Source organism: Semicossyphus pulcher, unplaced genomic scaffold (genome assembly GCF_022749685.1).
Source record: "Semicossyphus pulcher isolate SPU_LCO1_2020_fin unplaced genomic scaffold, fSemPul1.0.p SCAF_6, whole genome shotgun sequence".
NCBI classification, from domain to species: Eukaryota; Metazoa; Chordata; class Actinopteri; order Labriformes; family Labridae; genus Semicossyphus; species Semicossyphus pulcher.
In genome coordinates, this window is record NW_027211737.1 from 6,077,411 (window position 1) to 6,097,981 (window position 20,571).

A 20,571-nucleotide genomic window follows, 5' to 3' on the forward strand; every position below is an offset into this window, starting at 1 on the left:
ACTAATTCCCGTACAAATGTACTGTACATGTCATATTTTAGTATGAAGCCTCATTGTTCTATGGTCTGCTCTGTTTGCGCTGTTTTTTCCAGTTCCTGATTCTTTTCGGATCAATGTTAAAGCTCTATGCTAGATCTAAAATTCTATAAATTCCTTGAAACTGTGTCGCGAAAGCCATTCAGTGCTCAGATATCCCAACTTCCACAAATGCATCAGATCGATCCGACCTCCGTTCTACAAACGAGCATTTTAAAAGTAGTTTTTTTTCTCCTCTTGAGAACAGATCTGAAAAAACGTTCAGTTTTACTTTTTATCAATCTGCATCATGATGTTGAAATTTCGGCAAAGGTAAGACCCGTTAATTAAAGTCAATCACAAGAAAAAACGGGTTCTTTTTCTGTAACAATGCAGCATGTGGAACAGGAAGTCCTGACGTCGTTCATTGCCACTCCGGTTAGATCGCACCCGCAGTGACTAAAACAGAACACTTTAGATGAGTAATCCACAACAAACAAAGTGTTGATTTATTCAAAGTAACATGATTGTATGATTATTGGCTCATATTTGTAAATAAAAAGAATGATAGAATTCGTCACTCAAGAATAATTAAAAAATACATCTATAAATGATTTGATTTTACTTTTTTTTGTCTTCACTTTTTTCCCCAGCCTGTGTTCGGGGCTGGCCACGTCCCCAGCTATTTACAGAGAGCTGGCTTTTATTTGAGAATTTACAGTATTTGTTTATTTATCACAAGGCACATCGCCACACTATTGAACAATGTTACCACTCATCGCAAATGTTCTTCACACCGTGCAGGCCTTGGATATACATAATAAACACAAAGATGCTACCCACACTAGACATTCACATGTGTGGTGTAGTAAATTACAGACTTCACATCTAAGTCTGCGTCTAAATGAGGCTAAAACATGTCGGTCAGTGTTTCCTCAGAGGGACTAGATGTGCTTTCAGACACTTTTCAAAGGTATCAAAGTATTATCATTCGTAGTATGTTTTAACAAACTTTTAAATGTGTCTGGAGCAGAACTTTTTAATTGGCCACACTTTAATGCTCCTCTTGTTTTTCATGTTTGCTATGTGCTGCTATCTGATTCGTATCTCTCCTGTAAGTCTCTCACACGCAGAGGTAGAGGAATAAAAGATTTAAAGACAAATTCAATATCACGTCGCTCATTTTATTCTGTTTCAAAGAGCCGGAAAATGAATCTTAAACATCTCCTCAGATACCTCGAGGCCCTGTTTACAGAACTACTGGCTGATAGGATTTCTCTTTGTGTGAGATGCTGAGAGTATTCCCATCTCATACACTCAGCATGATAACCACTCTGACAGCTCAGCGTGAAAGATTACTATTCTTTTATTCTGACAAGTCTCACTCGTCTTGCATTAGAAATGAGAAATTGATCCTTTAAATACCCCAAATACACAAAGGCATAAAGGGATTATAAGGGCTCAAAATCTGACTTATTGTCAGATTATAATCACGTGTCCTGTTGCCAGGACTAGTTGGAAAACGTTCATATTTCCTTATATAGTTCTTCTATATAAGAAGAATAGTTCTTCTTTGCTCGGTACACAGAAAGTGTGTGTTGATGCATTATGGTATTTATACCTGTGGTTTTACACAGCACATGGACACTGCAGGAGGTGCGGGCTTACATGTGTAGCTGCAAATATCCTCCAACTTCCTCTGACGTGAAAGCAGTGATTTGTTAATGCCCCATTTTAGCAAATCTGTGTAAAGTGAACCCCGGTGTCAGAACAGAGTCACTCGCACCAGTGCACTCAAATAGTTTATCACGTTAACACACTAATTTTCATTTGCATAGGCAGTCAATTGCTCACACTGTTGAGCCTGGCTGTCATTAAGGAGAGCAACTCTGCAACACAAGCAGGCTGAGGTGGAGAAAACAGTAAACAAAGGAACAGCACCCACAAGGAAACACATAAATAAATCCTCATGATAGCCTGTGGTCACCTCAAATAATTAAACATCTTATATTAGACACATTATTGAGATGTAAAATGATGTAGCATATTTGTAGATGAAGTATAGGTGTAAGCTCACCATCAAGACGTAGATACTGGAAGTTGCGGTACCCGAAGTAGTCCTCCATGATGGTCATGAGGGTGGTCATTTGGCAGAACAGCAGGACTCTGTGGTTGGTGGCCTGAAGCTTTGGCAGGATGCGGTCCAGGAGCTCAAACTTTCCAGAAGCTCGATACAGATCATGCCTGGGTGGATACAAACAAGTGAAACATGTAACATAAATTATCACTGCTCATATGATGATTTAAAGAGTCTGTTGCTTTTAATTTGACAGCCATTAATGGTCTAAATCAGAGGTTCTTAACTGCTCTAGTCACAGGACCCACCACCTCCTCTTTACTGACAAACTGCGACCCAAATTTCTGAAATGTTTTCTTCAAATGTATTTAATAAAAAATGGTGCAGTTTAGACCTGAGACAACAAAACATCACAGTATGTCAGCTTCACAAAACACAACAGCATAATGGTCAACCTGAATGACCAGCAGGTGGCAGTGCGAGGAAAATATTTCCTGCACAATTAATTCAATAAACAGCTTTTTTCAAAAGAAATACACAAAAAAAGTGCAACATAAAGGCAACTACTGTCGTGCTCATCAAGTTTCAAGAATGTGAATGTAACTGTAGCTGGCATTTCCCAATCAGTTGATACATAGAGTGTGAATTAACTACACTCCCACTGCAAGCACATCATAGGAAACCCTACAAAAGAAAAGCGTAGCATAGACTTTTTGCCACAATTTGTATTTCATGCAGACTTACAGACCCAGAGAACACAGCGACCAGTTGAGAATCATGGGTCTAAATAACATTCTAATGAACTTCATGATCCATGAGCTTCTTAGTGTACAGCTTTGTTAGGCGTTGAAATTGTAACCTCTTGGTATTGTTTGAATAACCTGCATCGACAGCAATTTTAGCAGCTCTGTGAGGCTAAACTTTAGGACTGTGGTGCTTTGAGTTAAAAGCGCAGGACTTAGTTTTAATCCATCTGATCCCAGGACCACCTCCAAACATATAAACAAAAATGTAACATCACTCTTCTTATAGAATCATGTCTAAGCCTGTTGACACTTTGGCAAAAAAAGAAAGAGAAGAAAAAGAGAGGAAGAAAACGGCAGAAAAAGCAAGAGAGGTTAAAACACACAAAGCGCAAGGTGACAGAGTAATCAGAGTATTGGCTATGACGACTGGTTAATGGAAAGAAAATGTCAACAGACTTCAACAGCTGCTGTGATTCATGAGGTCCCATTAAACTTGTCTCGCTTCATCATCAATGGAAATGCTTAGTTAAGTGTAAATGTAATTATTTAATAGCTAACTAGGAACATTTTAAGAGGCCCCCAGAGACTATTTTTCTTCAAATGACAAACTACAGACCTGTGATCCTCTAACAGGCAGTGAGAGGTGTTCACACAAACACTGATGCTGCAGGTAGACGGATTAAGTTTTAGAAACATTCAACCCTTCTTAAAACTTTCTATTTCAAAACATTACAGTTAAAATCTATTTTATGACGGCAACAGAATAGGAATTATCTTTAAAAATAACTTATGGCAAAAATTCAGACAAACTAAATAAATTTCAAGATAAGAGCTGGCGTGTATGTGTGGTTGTACTGAGCGCACAGACTACACAGAAGCAAAGTAATGCTGGATTACACACTTCTGTGAGTCCTGTAAGAGGCGTAAAGAGGGAGATAAATCTCCCTGGATGGAGCAGCATTACATGGAGAGCTTAAGTGCGAAAACCTTTCAACATTTTTACTCTCATTCACCTGTTTAAGGTGGAGGTGGTGTTGCAAAATATTGCATTTTATTGATTTCACAATGTATGGCTCTAGTATCAATGCACTGCAGGATTCTGTGCTGCTGTGGAGTTCAAAGAAGAGTTAAAGCGTCCTTTCACCACAGACGGTTGTTTGAGGTGTTTTGAAAACCTATATACTGCAAGTGATTATAGTTTCATTAGCACGTCAAACACACATCTAAAGGTTTGTCACTTCTTATTAGAGGACTGTAATTTGAAGGCTCACACTACTTATTTGAGGTGAATTGCTGCTATAAGTGATTTCTATCGTCCTGAGAAGAAGTAATTATCTTCAGATGTGTTCTCGCTTAGGACGGTTTCACTGAGCTTTAAAAAAAGTCAGAGAGAAAAACAGTAATGCTGCGCACAATGTTGCTTAAGAACATAATCTTGGTGTCAGAACATTTATTCGGCATTCGTCTGTTTATAATCCTTTGTATAAAACTGAGACCCAGGCAGGTTATATCAAATAACAAGCTCGTCTAGACAGGATGTTCACAATTACTTGGAAAATTGAAAATGTAATTAAAGCAATAACTTGAGACTTCAGGTGTCTCAGTGTGTCCTATAAATTATCCTGCTTATTAACGACTTTGTACTAAAGAACTCGACTATTTGCCACAAAAATGTTGCTTTGGAAATGTTGAATTGATTAAGAAATGGTTTATTTTATTTCACTAAAACAAAACTTTATTAATTTCTACAGTTGGAGCTGCCTCAACAGCAAAGGTAATGTCTCCTCAATGTTAGCCTACTTAGCATCTGTAATACACAATCGATGGTAAGGTTAAACAAGGTAGGCATGAATGACAGCAGCACATGATTAAGGTTTATTGCACCAGAACTGTTAAGGTCAGTTGTCATTTTCCTTGCGAATAACGAGTCTTTGAACCATAGTTCATACTGTGTTCCATTAAGTGTTAATACAATGGACATCTTCAATTTCATTGCTTTTCTGAAGTTCTCTTTCTTTTTCTACCATGTTTTCATCTTCTCCTTTACTTTTCTTGTTTTTGCCACACTGCCAAAAGGCTCACAGACATACAGCATTTCTAACAACGAGCTGCCGTTAAATTGACCAAAACTTTTTGGATGGATTGAAAAAATGTTAGTCCTGAGATCAGGCAGGAACTGAACTGTGCCAGTAGCAACTGTCTGTTATTTATAGCAGTGTTCTGATACATATGAAGTAACAGTTTAAAGTGCAACGTGTGGAATGTGTACGTTTCTCTCGTCCGTCTGTCATGTGTATTGTAAGTGTTGCATTTTGGAATAAAGCAAATCACTGTTTCAAATAAAGATTTCAATTTCATACACCCAACACATCTTTAAAGGCTTTGTTGGCACTAAACCTGGTAACACATTCAGACCGCTCATCCAGTATTGGGCTAGATACATGGAAAAAAGAAACACTTTCTAGGTTTCTAGGTTTTTTAAAAGAACACATGACTTAATTTGTCTGACTTACCCGCTAATGATGCCGTTGGGATATCCCAAGTGTTCAGCAAAAGATTCCTGTAACAAAGAACATGTACTGGTTTTAATAAGAAGAGACAATCAAACCATCTCCTGCCTTTGAATCAGGCTGTCCAGGGAACAGACTTCCAAACAACTGTCTGAGCTGTCTGTCAAAATAGAAGACAGGAACTTTGTTATTTTAATTCTGACTGCTACCAAGTTTCTTCTTAAATCATATTTCTATGTTTAGCTGAGTTTTTTGCACACAATTAAAGTTCTTTGCTTGAAAAGGGCAAAGTCGGGCAAATCCAAAGGTGCAGTACATGTGTAACTCAATGTAAGAACATAAAAACTAAATGAGAAACCACCCAAATGTTACAAAACAGAGAATGCATGAAATCAGCCTCATATTTTCCAGTGTCAGTATTCACAAGTCCTTAAAAGCCAGTACCAGTGATCTTCCGGCACTCACCTCAATGTGCTGGAACATGTACGGATGGTTGCAGATCTTCTTCAGCTGCATGATGGTGTTCATCAGAGTCTTTGCTCCACCTTTGCCCTGGGAAAAGTTATAACGTTCAGAACTTTCACTTCATAGCTCAAAACTTTCAGTGCAGTACTTTGATCTGGAACTTTCCTTCTAGATCAAAGCGATAATGGAAGTTGAAAATCTCTCGGGTCAGAGAAATTGAGAAACATTGAAATACTCTCACTTTTAAGTTGGTAACATGTCACACGTGTAAACAAACAGCTGCTTATTTGCATATCCAGCAGTTATGGAGCAACATTACATCTTATTTAGAGATGTGTTTCAGGCCTCTGCTTATAGTCACGACTTCTCTCTGAAAGAATATCTCCGGCTCTTTCTGATGCCTGGTGGTGAGCAGGTACTGAATAGTGGGTTTTTAACGCCTTTTCATTTAAACAGCCGCCTGCTGCGACCAAAAAATGAGGCTACGAGAGCAGTGAGAGTGAAGCCTGTTGCAGCCAGGCAGCTATTCAATAAACTGAAACTGACTATAAAGCCCCTTTAAGACGAGGAGAGCTACAGATTCAGATGATGATTCTCTGTATGATTGTCGTTACAAGTAACCCCTTTCACTCTTCACATTGTTTTCACATTGTTTTTTGATAAATTGTTCATATAAAAATATAGATTTTAGCCTTTTTATGTAACTTTAACAGCAGAGAAACCCTCATAGAGACTCAGTTTTATTACAAAGTGTTGTCAGGTATCGCTGGATTGCACTGAAAAAGATTTGGAGTCCTCAATTACAATTTGTCTGAAAACCTTTGCAGCCTGCATCCCCGGGTGGTTTGGAGAACAGACTGCTGGTCCAGATTGAGCCTCAGAAGTTGAATAAAATTAGCAAATAATCTTCATCTTCGGCAAACATCGTATCTTGTCCATTCCACGGTGCATTATAAAAAGAAAGCGAACAAAGAGACTGTAACTCCAATTATAAAGAAAACTCTGGGATCTTCTGATGTCAAACAGCGGGAGCCTGTGAATATGGCTGTTCTCTGAGCTCTATGGCTCACTTTGTCAGCATGACACGCTGATAAAGCAAAGCACAGACGGACAGCGGAGCCACAGGGGTCTCAGTATGTTTACCTTCTTGTCTTTCTCCGAGCCGTCAGTGAGAAGGATTCCTTTCTGCATGTGTCGGTACAGAACCTTCTGTATGGCAGACATGTCACATTTTATGACATACTCCACCTGAGTGAATGACAGTAAACACAATGCATCAGGGACACTGTGGTGTCTTTTCAGTGGTAAGCCTGTTAGAGCTGACACCAATTTCACTTCGTTCTCCACACTAGAGAAGAAGTTAATGAGCAGGGAAAAACAAAACAAGGCACATTGTGTTCTTACATCATACATTATACATACAAAGAAGAATTTCAGTCTGTGCAAGTCTTGCATTCATAAATATCATGTTTTCAGAGTCTGGTCCCTGTTTTCTTCTGAAAATGATCAATTTTAAAAGATAAACTTGTTTCCTACAAACGCTTTTACATTTCTGCACAAGTTTCCCAAAGCAGAGTTGAAGAGCTTCTTCACGTTAACTGTCCATGGTGCTGAAGATGAAGCTAAGTACACTTTAAAGTTCCCATGAAACAGCACGCAGAGTGTAGTTTGATTTTGCATTTTGAAGTGTTTCCTAAGTGGAATTACAAACCTTTGAATGTCTTGCTATCTCTGATTGGATTGCAATTCTGATGGGGTTGCATTGCCCCCCAACCACACCAGAATTTAAAGTCACAAGGAGGGACTTAAAAAAAAACACGATGCGTTTAATTGGACACAGATTCAACGCCTTTCCTTGCAGGACGATTCATTAAATTTTTTGTATGTTTTCCAAGAAATTAAGAACTCTAAAACACCATTAAGAATACCAGAAAAAAAACATTCCTTGTTATTATAAGGTATATTATATTATAATGTTATTATATATAGATACTGGCATATGGACGACAATCAAAGCGAGACAAATGTGAAAAAAACCCAATTTTTTTAAATTTTGTGTTCAGCATAACAGGGAAGCTTAAATCATAGTTAGAAGACTTTCCGCTTGCTATTGTTTGGAATTCTGGGAGCTGGAAGTCGGATTAGGAAAGTAAACTTTGACTGATTTAAATTCTGCTTGAGGCAGAAGTTGCTCTTAAGTTCATGTTAAACCTAAAATATATTAGGCTTAAAGAAGAGGAGGATGAAGTCGATGAAGACTTGGAGATGAACTGAATTGAATGAGTTGAATTAATTTGTTTCTGCGTTAGTTTTGTTTTCACTGATGTAAACACTATCAGTCATTATAAATCAGACGGCAGTTTACAAAGAACATCAGTGGTCTAAAACAGGGGTTCCCAAACTTTTCCATGCCAAGGCCCCCCAAACAGCATTAGCTTCTGGCCGGGGACCCACAGACAATGCTACAAAATATGTTAAGAAACATCAACTTTTATAATGTATTTTCTTGCTTTTATTCACTATTCAATAATTATTGCATTTGTTTAGCATAAGAAAAATTATTAACGAACATCTTTTCAGCACTGTATATTCCCACTGAATAATAAACTTTTCAAGCAATGTGGTACGAGGCTAAAAATGATGCCTTCAGGGCCCGCTTGGGCACGGTAGCTTGCTGTGTGAATGCAGCAGATTGCCTGACCAAATGCTCTTCTTTACGTCTGAAGAAGTCTACTGTTTTATCGGCCTCTGCCGGATGTTTTTGCATCAAGTGACGCTGAAGTTTCGAAGGTTTTAAACACTCGTTTGAGAAGGTCTCCAGACAGAGGACGCATTTCGGGCAATCATGGCCATTTCTCTGTATTGCTGTAAAGCCATACTTAATGTATGCTGCCTCATATTTTCGGATTTTAGTTGGCCATGAGTTCTTAGGTTTTTTTGCAGCAGAGGCCTCCATGGCAGGGCTGTTGGTCTGCTCCTTCGGTCTATTTGTTGTCAAAAACCTGTCCATTTTGCGCTAGCTAGCTACAAGCAAGCTTGAGGAGCAGAGCAGCTTGATAACAACCGCCAGGTCTACACAGATTATGAAGTCATTATGACGTCGTCATGCCAAATTTGCAGCTGAATTTGAGAATCCGAGATTACGGCAGTTTACGTGTTGTACGGTTCAGGACAAATTGTTATTAAAAAAATTAAATTAAAAAATTAAAAATATATTTATTTTTTTTTGGCTTTTTTTTTCTTAGCGCCCTAGCGCCCCCTGGCGGCCCCCACTTTGAAAACACCGGTCTACATTTTAGTAATTAAAATGCCTTTTTTGTTTCCCTGCTTTTTTTTGGGATGTTCTCAGTGCGTGCGAGCTTATCATTTCATTTAATGAGCTCATTAGTAAGATCATCGTAGCCATAAGATGCTTTTTGGGAAACACGGACCTGATGTTTCTTCAATCAGTTCCATTCGGATGATTTTTGCCTCACACTGATGGGATGATACATTTAATGATTACACCAAAACTGCTTTCAGTTTTATTTCTACAAATAAGACTGCAGGTAGACTGAGAAGATAACTTAAATAATTGCCTTGTTTAATTAATTATTACCCGGGCTGGGCCACAGAGAGTAACTGATCCTTATCAAGAGCTATTCACATTAATTTCAGGCACTTTCACAGCTCTGACATAGTGGCCTCATCGCTGCTTTAATTAATACTTCAAATCTGGAAAGTCGCCTTTTCAGCAGTTTCAGGGCTTTAACCTTTAATAACTGCTGAATCAGTTACGTGTTAGTGTTAATTCATGGTTGTTGAAGAATGTAGTTTTCATTTAAGAATTGTACTGAACTGTAATAAGAATTTACATGTTTGTGTTAAGAACACTTTTACAAGAGCGTGAAATAAGAGACAAGAGATAAGACACTTGAACCCAGGCTGTCATGAAAACACTCTGCAGAGATTTTGAGCCACACAATAGGGAATTATTTTTAGTTAGAGTTAATATTTACCAAAGTCAATTTGGGATATGCTAGTTCAATGAAAACCCTCTAAATCAAATAACACTGCAGCGTTTCTGCATGGCAAATCATGCAGTAAATATAATAATGCTACATCAAACCATGGTACATTTAGTTCTAGTCCCACCTTCTCTGGCAGCTGAGACTCCACCTCTTTCTTCAGTCTGCGCAGCAGGAAGGGGCGGAGCACTTTATGCAAACGGCGAATAATCAGGATGGTCTCCTCCTCATTTAGGTCAACCTGAAAGACAGAAAGTAAATGTTATGGTATGTTCCAGAATATTGTGTTATGCATACTGGGCCACAAAAACCACAGTGACAACAAGACTGTTACGCACTACCATGACCCTAAAGCTGCAGCATAACCTGATACAAAAACACACATATAAACAGGATATATTTCACATTGACAATTTGTATGACTTCATGTACTCATATAGCAGAAGGTGCTGTTAAATAAAGTTGAATTGAGTTGATTCTTCTGCTTGCCTGAAGGTGGATTTTTCCTCAGGCATCATGTTTGTTATAACCAGGGGTGAGTGTAGTTGGAACATTTAAGGTACCCTGTGGACTTTTTGACCACTGGTGGCCATACTGAGCAATGTTTTAAAATTGGATTTGTTTGTGTTTGTTTGGTGCACATTCAACAAATGCACAGGTTGTGTGGTCATTGCAATATGCAGGTTATAATATAAAGTAAAGCAATGCACAAAAACGCTAGAACAAATGGATGTAAACACTGCATCATTTTAAACATGTTGCATGTTCATGATGAATCAAGTGTGTTGTGACCACTTTGCCATGGAAAATGAATGGTTGCTTTGATATGAATATTTTTCGTCAAAACCTATCCTGAGACAAATTTGCATACTTGCAAATTTGCACCAGCTTTGTGAGGTGGGATGCAGCTAAATATGAAGAGACTAGCTGAAGCAGCTGTGTTTTGCGTCTAATCTTCAGATACTCTGAGTTATGTTGGAAAAATAAGAACTTCCTTTAGTTTAAGGCAAATCAGGTTCAGAGGTTTCCTCAGCCTCAGGCAAGATCACACCTGAAGGTGGATAGTGAGGGAAGATGTCAGCACCGCCAGAACAAGTTTTCAAGTGCAGCACCCCTGAATCTCTAACAAGGATGTAAGTTTGTGACCTTGGCTCTAACTTTGCTGAGGACAGAGGACATTTCTCTGTGGGGAATTATAATAACTTTCATCCTTGGTCACAAAATCTCCTGAATGTTAATTGTGTGTATGGAATAACTTTTTCTTTTGCACCCTTTTAGTAGAAATGACCTCAGAGCTGAACAGAATGTGGTACAAGTTACAGCTCAAAAACCTTCAGAAAATGTCACATTTATACTTTATGTTCTGAGGATGAGAAGATTATTATTTAAAAGTTGTTTAAACAACTATTGCATACAATGGCACTTATTCTCTCTCTAGTCAAGTCAATATTATTTTATAAAGCACATTTAAAAACAGCAGCAGCTGATAATGAATACCATTGACAATACAATACCAAGGTGCTCAAGGTTTTTACAAGACTTGGTTTTCTCTGATCATTAACCAAAAGAAATTCAATGGTAGAATTTTTGAAAAACTGTTGAGCACTCTGCCGGCGCAGCCTTTAATCCTTTGTTCCTCCTGCATTTTTTGTGCTCGAGATAAATTACTCAAAATCACAACCTACGTTGGCGAAAAAGTAGCAAAAACTATCTGATCCTGTTCATTTAAAAATGTTTCACTAAACCGGAAAGCAGACTTTGTATGAAGGCTGTTTCTGCTCGTGCTTACCCTCTCTCCTGTCATGGCGAACGGGGCGTTGAACCACTGCTCGAAGGTGCTGCAGCTCTTAAAGATGGTGGGCAGCAGGAAGTTGAGCAGGGCCCACAGCTCAGGCAGCTTGTTCTGCAGCGGTGTGCCGGTGAGGAGGAGGCGGCGAGGAGCCACGTAGTGCGTGTTCAACACCTGCGTCAGCTTACAGTGGTGGTTCTTCATGCGGTGACCCTCGTCTACAATCATGTACTTCCAACGAATCTGAATATGGAAGAAGAGGACTTGTTAAAATTTGTATACTTTCAAATAGTGAAAAACACAGAGCACCATGTCTAAATTTGCACTTAAAATTGTGTTGATGAAAAAGGAGCTCAGGAGAGCAGAGGAGACAATCTTGAGTTCCTACTGTGAGTACCTTCAGAGTAAACTACACTTCTGCCACCAAACAAGAAGTTCCTTATTCCCTGTCTTACTTCATATGCTGATAATTCCTGTTTGTGAATGAACATGAATCCCTTCATCGATATTAATCACAGGTAGCCAGGTCTTAAACATACCCTGCCTTGTTATTGATTTTGCTCTTAATGGGACTGTAATTTACAAACTGAACATCAATCTGTATTAAAGAAACCTATAAGTAGCAACTGAGACAATAACATCAGTCATAAGGAAAATGTTTACTGAGGTTGTGAACGAACTGATCTCGTGTTGTTTCATAAAGTCAGACTTCTTTGCAAACACAGTTTACAAATAATGCAGGTTTAAGGCTACATTTACACAGTCTGTGGCCTGTGGTATCTCGTCTGACCCTTGCAGACAACTGAAGGTGCTTCTGATGCTGCTTTGCTAAAGTGCAGCTTTAACCTTATATCCTGTGGAAACACAGTCAGACTATATGCATGAGTTTGTGAGTGGGTTAAAAGCAGGCTCCTTGAAGTCCTTCACATCTGAAGCAACAAAATATTGAGTGATCTGTTTCTATTGAATTTTCAGGCCAACCTCACATAAGTATGCAGGCACCTACGCATAAACCAACAGTTCACTGGGGCAGAGAAATGATTCCTCTGATCGTGTGTGAAAGCACTGAAAGTAGCTGCTGCACCACCTCTGTATCAAATATAAACACTGTGCAGTCAATAGTAAACCTTGAACTTTTAACATGACATAGGTAGCAGAAAGATCATTAAATCAGCCAAACGATTTACAGAGTCCATCTTCAGCTAAATGTCTCTATTAGAAATCTAATTCATTGTGTTGCAGACTTTTTAACATTTTGTAAAACAAACTCTTGACCCTGCTGACAGATCTTAAGTATGGGTTGTATTCACTGCACACACTTTTTCTAATCACTAATTAAATATGACAGTGATGTAGAGAAGATCTGAGACGTCCTCTAACTGAACAAGGACAAACCGGAGGCTCAAGTTTTTACTTTGAGAACATTTCACCCAGTATTATAACTGATTCTCATTTAACTTTCCAGCCTCATAGAAGGAACACAGCTACCGCAGTGTTATATCATCAAAAGAGCCTCCAAAACATCAGATCCGTCCAAGCTTGTGCATTCATTTTCTCCCTGTAGGACTGACTACTGCAATCCTTCCTTCCCAGGTCTCCCCCAAAAAAGTCGATAAATCAATTACAGCTCACACAGAGTGCTTCAGCTGCTGCTGCTGATAGTTCAAAACTTTCAAACTCTGGCACTTGCATGATGAAATCTCAGGTATCAGTCATTTAACTACTGACTGGTGAAGTTGTGGTGAAAACTTTGTATTCAGTATAAAGTGAATTAAAGAGGATGTGTCTGTAAATGTGCTGGACACTGTGTATGAAGAGTACACAACGTTCTTACAGCCTATGTCAAGTTGGTAAGCAAGACTTTTTTAGAACGTTAAATGGGTTATGGAATTACATTAAAGACCAACTGTGCAATATGGCTGCACCATATATTTTTTAACAATCGCAATTGCGATGTCTGCATGTCCAATAGTTACATCGCAGGATGTGTGCTAGTGAAGCAAATTAAGTGAAACACGTCAAGCTGCTCCTTTTTTTGTTGCTCAGTGCAAAACGAAACTTGCCAGTTTCTCGTTTTCAGTGACTAATCCACAGGTAAAGTCCGTCTGATATCACATTAGTGCAGCTTTTCACTGAGCACACAGAGAACTGACCGTTGCAGCAGAGTCTGATGGTCACCTGCCTGTAAACAAGCACAAAAACTCACGTCTCCTGCTTCCTGTCGGCACACAAAACCTCATGCCGTGTGTGTGCTGCAGGTGTAGCTGCTTAAAGTAAACATAAAAGTGTTTTTGGGCCAGTGAAATTGGTATTTATTATCTACTTCTTAAGTTGAAAAGATGCAACACTTTGGAAAACAGCAACATTTCAAATAGCTTTTCTTCTGCATTCATTAGGTATTTTGCCTTTGAGCTACGCCTCACATCAAACACAACATCAAAGAGAACACAAAGTGAAAATGTTCCCTGCTAAGCCCTGATTGGTTGAATAGCCCTCAGTTTGTCTGCACTACCCCGTGTTATTTCTGTTACATGACAGATAGCATCCCAGCTAGCTAGCAGACGATAAACAGAAGTATGCCAGACTGAAACTAAATATGAGAGTTGTTTGTGTAAATGGCAAGATGTTAATTTGATAGTAAAAATACTTGTTTCCAAAGAGTTTTATATTTTAAATTGCGACCCCCCAAAAAAAGGATTCTTAAAATCCTTCTTCCCACGTCTTAGCATTTTAAAGACATTTCCTTTACTGAGGCGGCTGTGGCTCAGTGGTAGAGTCTCTCATCTCTCAGTCAGAAAGAAGACAAGAAAAGTGCTCTGTAAGTGCAGTCCATTTACCATTTACTGAAGACACTTTAAAACAAGACATTTAGACTTGGTTAGGATCTGGCACAAAATGGAAAAAGAGTGCAAGTAAAGAAGAAAATGACAGAGATAGGGAAAAGCTTTAATTTCTTTCACCTTGGCCAATATGTGCTTGTCCTTGATGATGTATTCATAGGTGGTCAGCAAGACATTGAACTTCCCGCTGCGGAGTTGAGGCACCAGCCCTCGGCGCAAAGCAGGGGTTCCCTTTCATGGGGAGGAGACACAAAGAAAAAACTTGCTGTCATAAGTCAGGCAGAAGAAGTCAGAGCGTCTTACATGGAATAAGAAGGAAAAATTGTTTTTCTTACCTTGTAAGCAATTTTCACCACAGAGGGTGCCCACTTGTCAAGTTCATAGACCCAGTTAGACAAAGTCCTGGAAAAACAGAAATCAATGACAATCAGCACATGTGTTGAAGGTGACATGTAAGAAAGTGGTTTTAATGTAGAGCAATTAGAGACAAAGTCTTAGCTGAGAAGTGGAGAGGAGAGGAGAGGTTAGAGTAACACTAAGAGAACCCATTAAAATCTCCATCATGGAGGATCAGATGCAATTTTCTGGATTATCATCAGAAGTAGAAATATATCCCTTGTGGTGGCAAAGTGCGATAGCTTTCCAAACAGTCAAACGGATGCAGCTCACAATGAGACACTTTTCTCTCAGAAAGCTTTGTTAAAACTTGGCCTCCGCGGGCAGATCAATCTCTCGGCCCATTAACTTTGATTTCCCAACACACAACTCTGAGCGAAAGAGGGCGAGTGTGAGGCTTTCCTCCGCATTAGTTCACTCTGCGTATTAAAAAGAACATTTAACACAGCATCCCAGAGCTCAAAGCGGAGCCTGTGCTGTGTTCAGTTTGACTTCCAAACGCAGCGCACTCCTCAGTAATAATAAATGTTTAAAAAATACTATTGTTCATTTTAATCCTTTGACACAGTTGCAAACACAAAAAAAGAATTAAGTGAAAAGTGAATTTGGGTGTTACATCACACAGCTTTCCCTTCAGTCGGAATGTACACACGGTAAGTTTGTGAGCACTGAGGCTGCTTCTACCTGCTATGTTTAAGGAAGGTGAAAAGGGACCCAGGAGCATTCAGCAACTTTTGATGTTTTTTGGGAGGAGTGGGTTTGAAACAACTACAACCCGGTCCACCCTGGAGAGGTGGTCTCCCGCTGCTTCAAAGTGAAGGTTGGAGTGGTTTGTATTTGAAGAATTTGAAGGGATTAGGGGTGAGGAAACAGCAAGGGAAATCACACACTTTTTCCAAAGATGAATAAATGGTTTAAGAGATTACCGTATTTTCATCACGTACCAACAAGAGATGGAGAATAACAAACAAATGAACAATTAATCTTGACCTTGGAAAATTTTAATGTGTCCTTTATCTGAGTAGCCTTAAAATTTGTATCTATATAAGTTTTTGAAAAGCATGTGTAAACCATAAAATTTGGTGAATAAGACGCACTTTTAATACTTTCTTTTTATCGAGAAAGGGGGGTGCATCCTATATACCAGTGCATCCTATATACCAGTATACATGCGGCGTCATGATGGCCAGTGCAGCCGCCATCCTCACAACAATCAAAGTTAATCGCAGGCTGAGCTCAACGTCCAGGATTGCAAACTCGGCATGGTGAAAACAGATGGTAGGCTGTAATTTGTGTTTTAAATGGGTTTCAAATGAAAATAGATTTAAATGGTGTTGAAATAACTTGTATAAACGTTTTTAATAATAAATAGCTATAGAAAACCTTTTTCCTCTCTGGGATACCAAAAAAAACAGACTGCGACTTATATTCCGGTGCAACATATATTCTGGATTTTACAGTAATACAAAGGGATGGGGGCTCTCAGATACATGTTTTTTAAAAGAACCCTTAAAAATTGTTTCTCACAATAAATATAATTTTTTAAAAGAAAATAATAATGAAATATCTCCTGCTGCAGCTATACTATACTGGTGTCATTATATGTCATGGTGGTGAGTTAAAATAGCCAAATAACATCATTCCAACTACCCCAAAGGCCTGACAGTGCAGTGTGACAATATGACTACAAAGTACACACATGTTCAAGAGTCATTCGACTTAACAGGAGAAAAAGGCGTCAAGAATTAGGACTTTCTTCTGCTCGGAGAATTTTGATGTGTGTGTTGAAGTGTTTTCTTTAAAAGATTGTTTTCCAATGCACATTTATATGCTATAGTAGTCTGTATTAATTCATTTATTTACTTTATTTTCTTCATGTATTCATTTTCTTAATGCATGTCTTAATTTACTAATATTATTATGACGTAATAGTTTTAATTTATTACAACTATAATAGGATAGGTGTATTGGAAGTAATGTGTTTAATATGTTATATCATTAGCAATACTTTCCTAACACCACATGTTTATTAGCGTGTAGTTTGGGTGCTAAAATGTCACCCTGGTGAGTCTAGTGGTGCCTGAGTATTAGCTCACTGCTGTAATAGAGTCCGTCTGTGTTTTGCAGTCAATTTTGACTCATCACTCCCTAAAGGCAGATGAGTTTTCACACCTGACACTTGAATATAATTTCAGGTAAATTGCTTGCCACTGGCATCAGTGTCTCAATCAGGGATGGGACCCCTGACTCCTCTGGTCTCTATTACAGCTCCATATTGAGATTTAGATTAATAAGGAGGGGTTTTTCAATCTGAAATGATTTCCTGGTGTAATTTTAAACGCTGTGTACATCGCCCCCTCGCTGAAAATATTTCAGGATGTCATAACAATGTGTGATAAGAGGCGTGATGGATGCAAGCTGAGAAGTACTGACGAGAGAGGAACAATGATGAGGAAGGGGCCGTTGATCCTTTTGTACTCCATCAGGTAGGTGATAAGGGCGATGGTTTGGATTGTTTTGCCGAGGCCCATTTCATCAGCCAGGATGCCGTTTAGATTGTTGTTGTACAAGGACACCATCCACTCCAGACCCTGGATCTAGATAACACAGACAAAGAAAGGCATGCTTTACAATATGTTTGCAGAGAAAATATAATTTACTGTGAGTATTTCTTCACATTCAAATCTTATTATGCATTCTTCTGAGCACATAAAAGATCCAGACAGACATTACTTTAGGCAGTTTTCAAAAGAAATTACACATTGCATGTCTTATTGAATGTCGAAGTGACTGAATGTTTTAGACACAAATTGTTAGGTTGTTTTAAAGGGCAGGCATGACAATCTGAATACTTAATGTGGAAAAACTCTCCTCCTAGCTCAGGTGGCTAACACATGCAGCCGGTCACATTGTGCTCTTTGTGGCTAAATATATCCTGTCACTTTTAGCCATGACAGTCTGAAAGGCAAAATTGCTGGAAAATACGGCTGTAAATAATGATCATTTCTGTGGCTGACTACACTGTCAGTTAATCCTTTGAATTATCGTAGATCAGACTGAAAGAAAGAAAAATGTCTGTTTGATGTTCTTGTCTTGTTTAACTAGTAATATTCAATTTACTATCCTATAATGTTAGCCTTACACCAAACAACTTTTCAAGCAATCGCTGTCGAAGACAAATTTTCAATGTCAGAATAAGATTATGAGAGTTTCATGAGTTTCCGGTTTGTCCTTGGCAGTCATAAAGCTCAGTTCGACCTTCAACTAAAGTTGTTATTGAACACTGTCAAAAATATCACAGAATATCTATCCAATAAACAAGGTGTTAGTAGCCCGTCTAATAATGATATTATTGGCCAATCTATATAACCTGTTCAAAAAGCCACGATGATGGTCTGGTCTAGTATTAACGAGTACGACTGATGAGGCTTCTCTTTGGGGAAAAATCATCAGGTAGCTGGGGTCTTTGATGTTGCGTGTTGCCATAGCGAGGAGTTTGACTGACAGCCAGTCATCCAATCATGACAATCACATACCGGGGAGCTTTTTGAGTCGTCCAATCATGATTCCCAGTTTGCGCTGCGTACAGACTTGATAGTAGGACAGAAACTTGCCAACATTGAATTTCATCATTTTATATTTAACAGCTAACATTCAAATTTAAGAACACACGCAAGTCATCCGAGTCATCATGCCTCGAGTCAAGTGAAGTCTCAAGTCATTAACTTGCAAGTCCAAGTCGCAAGTCATCAAAACAGTGATTTGAGTCCAAGTCACCAAGTCTCAAGTCCACATGATCTCTGCCGGAAGGTAACTGGTTATCCAGCAGAGTATATTACAATGGAAAAAGATGGTCGACATATAGCACAGTAAGGTTAGTAGCACCGAAATAATTAAAAAGTGGACTTTTAAATGTGTTTTTTTCTTCCACTCTGGGTGTAATAAAAAAACCTTTACATGCATCAACAGAAGGAAATTGAATGCTTTTTAAATTGAGTTCTGCAAATGTCCTTTGATCTCATTGCCACTTTGGGATTTTATTTACCAAGTGATTCAAGCGTGGCAGCGAAATACCAACTGTGTGAGTCGCCTGTGGCCTGAGGAAAGACATCAGCTAAAGACAGTACGGAGGAACGGGAAAGGGCAGGAGGGCAACGGTAGCAGAAAAAGAAACTGCCAACCAATTACCAACTGCATGTTATGGCTGACAGCGGTAAAAACAGGCTGGTTAAAGGGTTGAATAATTGAGTAATAATAAATAGTCAAGTATAAATGTGCAGCTTTCTATTAGTTCTCGAGGACAATTCAGTGTTGTTACACAGACTGCTGTTGGCATGACAGACAATTGATCCAATTACTGTACAGCTGAAATCTCTCCTATTTCCTCAGGGAGCTGCCACTATATCTCATTTAAAGCCTGGGACACAATACATCAGAGGAGTGCTACGACTGCAGCCTGGTTGTTAGGGAAAAAATGTCAGCAGCATCCAATTGCCAGTTCCCTATCTCTTGTAGAATACTATCTTTCCCTGCCGTCCCCACTTAGAGACGAGACGCTATACACACTGAAAAATAATGTGGCAGCATCATTACAAGCAGATAGCTCTCTATAAACTTGATTGAGCTTTCAGTTGGTGCAACAGCAGATGTTTGGTCACATCCTCCATCCAAGACCAAACCTAAGACAGCAGCTCTTTCCTACTGCACTGGAATATTTAGGCACAAAGTGTTATATGAATGACGAGGACAGAGTTTGTTGCTGTCTCTGTTTCCACAGCTCAGCTTCAACTGTGTGTTAAAGCTACAATAGCACTAGAGATGTTTTTTAGTGATAACACTGTAAGCGAAAAACAAAAAACCTTTCCCTACACACGATAACAAAATAGAAGCTGAACTATTCACACAGAAGATTCATGCAACTTTTTGATACATAAAAACTCACAGGCCCACACTCAATAACAAGACGTAGAAGAAGTAGAGGTAGAGATTTTATAGAGCGCTACTGACACCCATATAATAGGACAGACTCAGTAATTACAGATATTGAGGCTGAAATTTTGGAGCAGAAATGAAAATAACCCTTTTGCCTTGGATTTTGATGGATTTTTCAGCAATATTTTTATGCAAAGTACCCAGAAGGCTACTTTCTTAACAGGAAATTACCATTATTACACATCAATGAATTCTAATGCAGACCACGTGTTCCTGGCTCAGACGTAGTGGGCCTTTCTATGTGGAGTTTGCATGTTCTCCTCGTGCACGCGTGGGTTCCCTCCGGGTATTCCGGCTTCCTCCCACAATCCAAAGACATGCATTAGGTTCACTGGTGACTCTAAATTGCCCGTAGGTGTGAATGTGAGCATCAAAGGTTGTCTGTCTCTATAGCCCCTATTACACTGCCAGATTGTTAGGCCTCTGTTACGTTCCGTCTTCTATGCAAAACGAACAGAGGCGGAATGATTGGGAGAAGTCTCTGAGCCGTCATCAGAAATAGTAACAGAGGCAAAACAGTGTGTAAACAGCGGAGCCGGCAGGGTGGAAATGCTCTGTTTGATTACACTTTGCGCACCGGAACACTCTGTAAAAACACACACTGGAGCGATTTATTCAAGTGAATTTTGGTATAGTTCTCATTTGATCCTATCTGAAGTATTTTCTAGAATAATAGAGATGTCTTGAAACATGATGGTGTTTGTAATCTGTTCCCCACTGAAAAGTAACAAGAG

At 39.0% G+C, this 20,571-nt stretch overlaps 1 protein-coding gene across 2 annotated transcripts in view; it reads right to left on the reverse strand.

Moving 5' to 3' along the window:
• Positions 1 to 20,571, reverse strand: part of smarca2 (SWI/SNF related BAF chromatin remodeling complex subunit ATPase 2) — a 63,931-nt gene that overhangs the window by 23,890 nt on the left and 19,470 nt on the right. For both annotated transcript variants that reach the window (XM_069682484.1, XM_069682485.1), the window contains exons 16-24: positions 17,279 to 17,442; positions 14,785 to 14,851; positions 14,570 to 14,680; positions 11,610 to 11,852; positions 9,948 to 10,061; positions 6,957 to 7,061; positions 5,814 to 5,900; positions 5,352 to 5,398; positions 2,093 to 2,259 (exon numbers count right to left, since the gene is read on the reverse strand). In XM_069682484.1, coding sequence (XP_069538585.1) covers positions 2,093 to 2,259; positions 5,352 to 5,398; positions 5,814 to 5,900; positions 6,957 to 7,061; positions 9,948 to 10,061; positions 11,610 to 11,852; positions 14,570 to 14,680; positions 14,785 to 14,851; positions 17,279 to 17,442 — 1,105 coding nt within the window. The remainder of the gene's footprint in view (positions 1 to 2,092; positions 2,260 to 5,351; positions 5,399 to 5,813; positions 5,901 to 6,956; positions 7,062 to 9,947; positions 10,062 to 11,609; positions 11,853 to 14,569; positions 14,681 to 14,784; positions 14,852 to 17,278; positions 17,443 to 20,571) is intronic.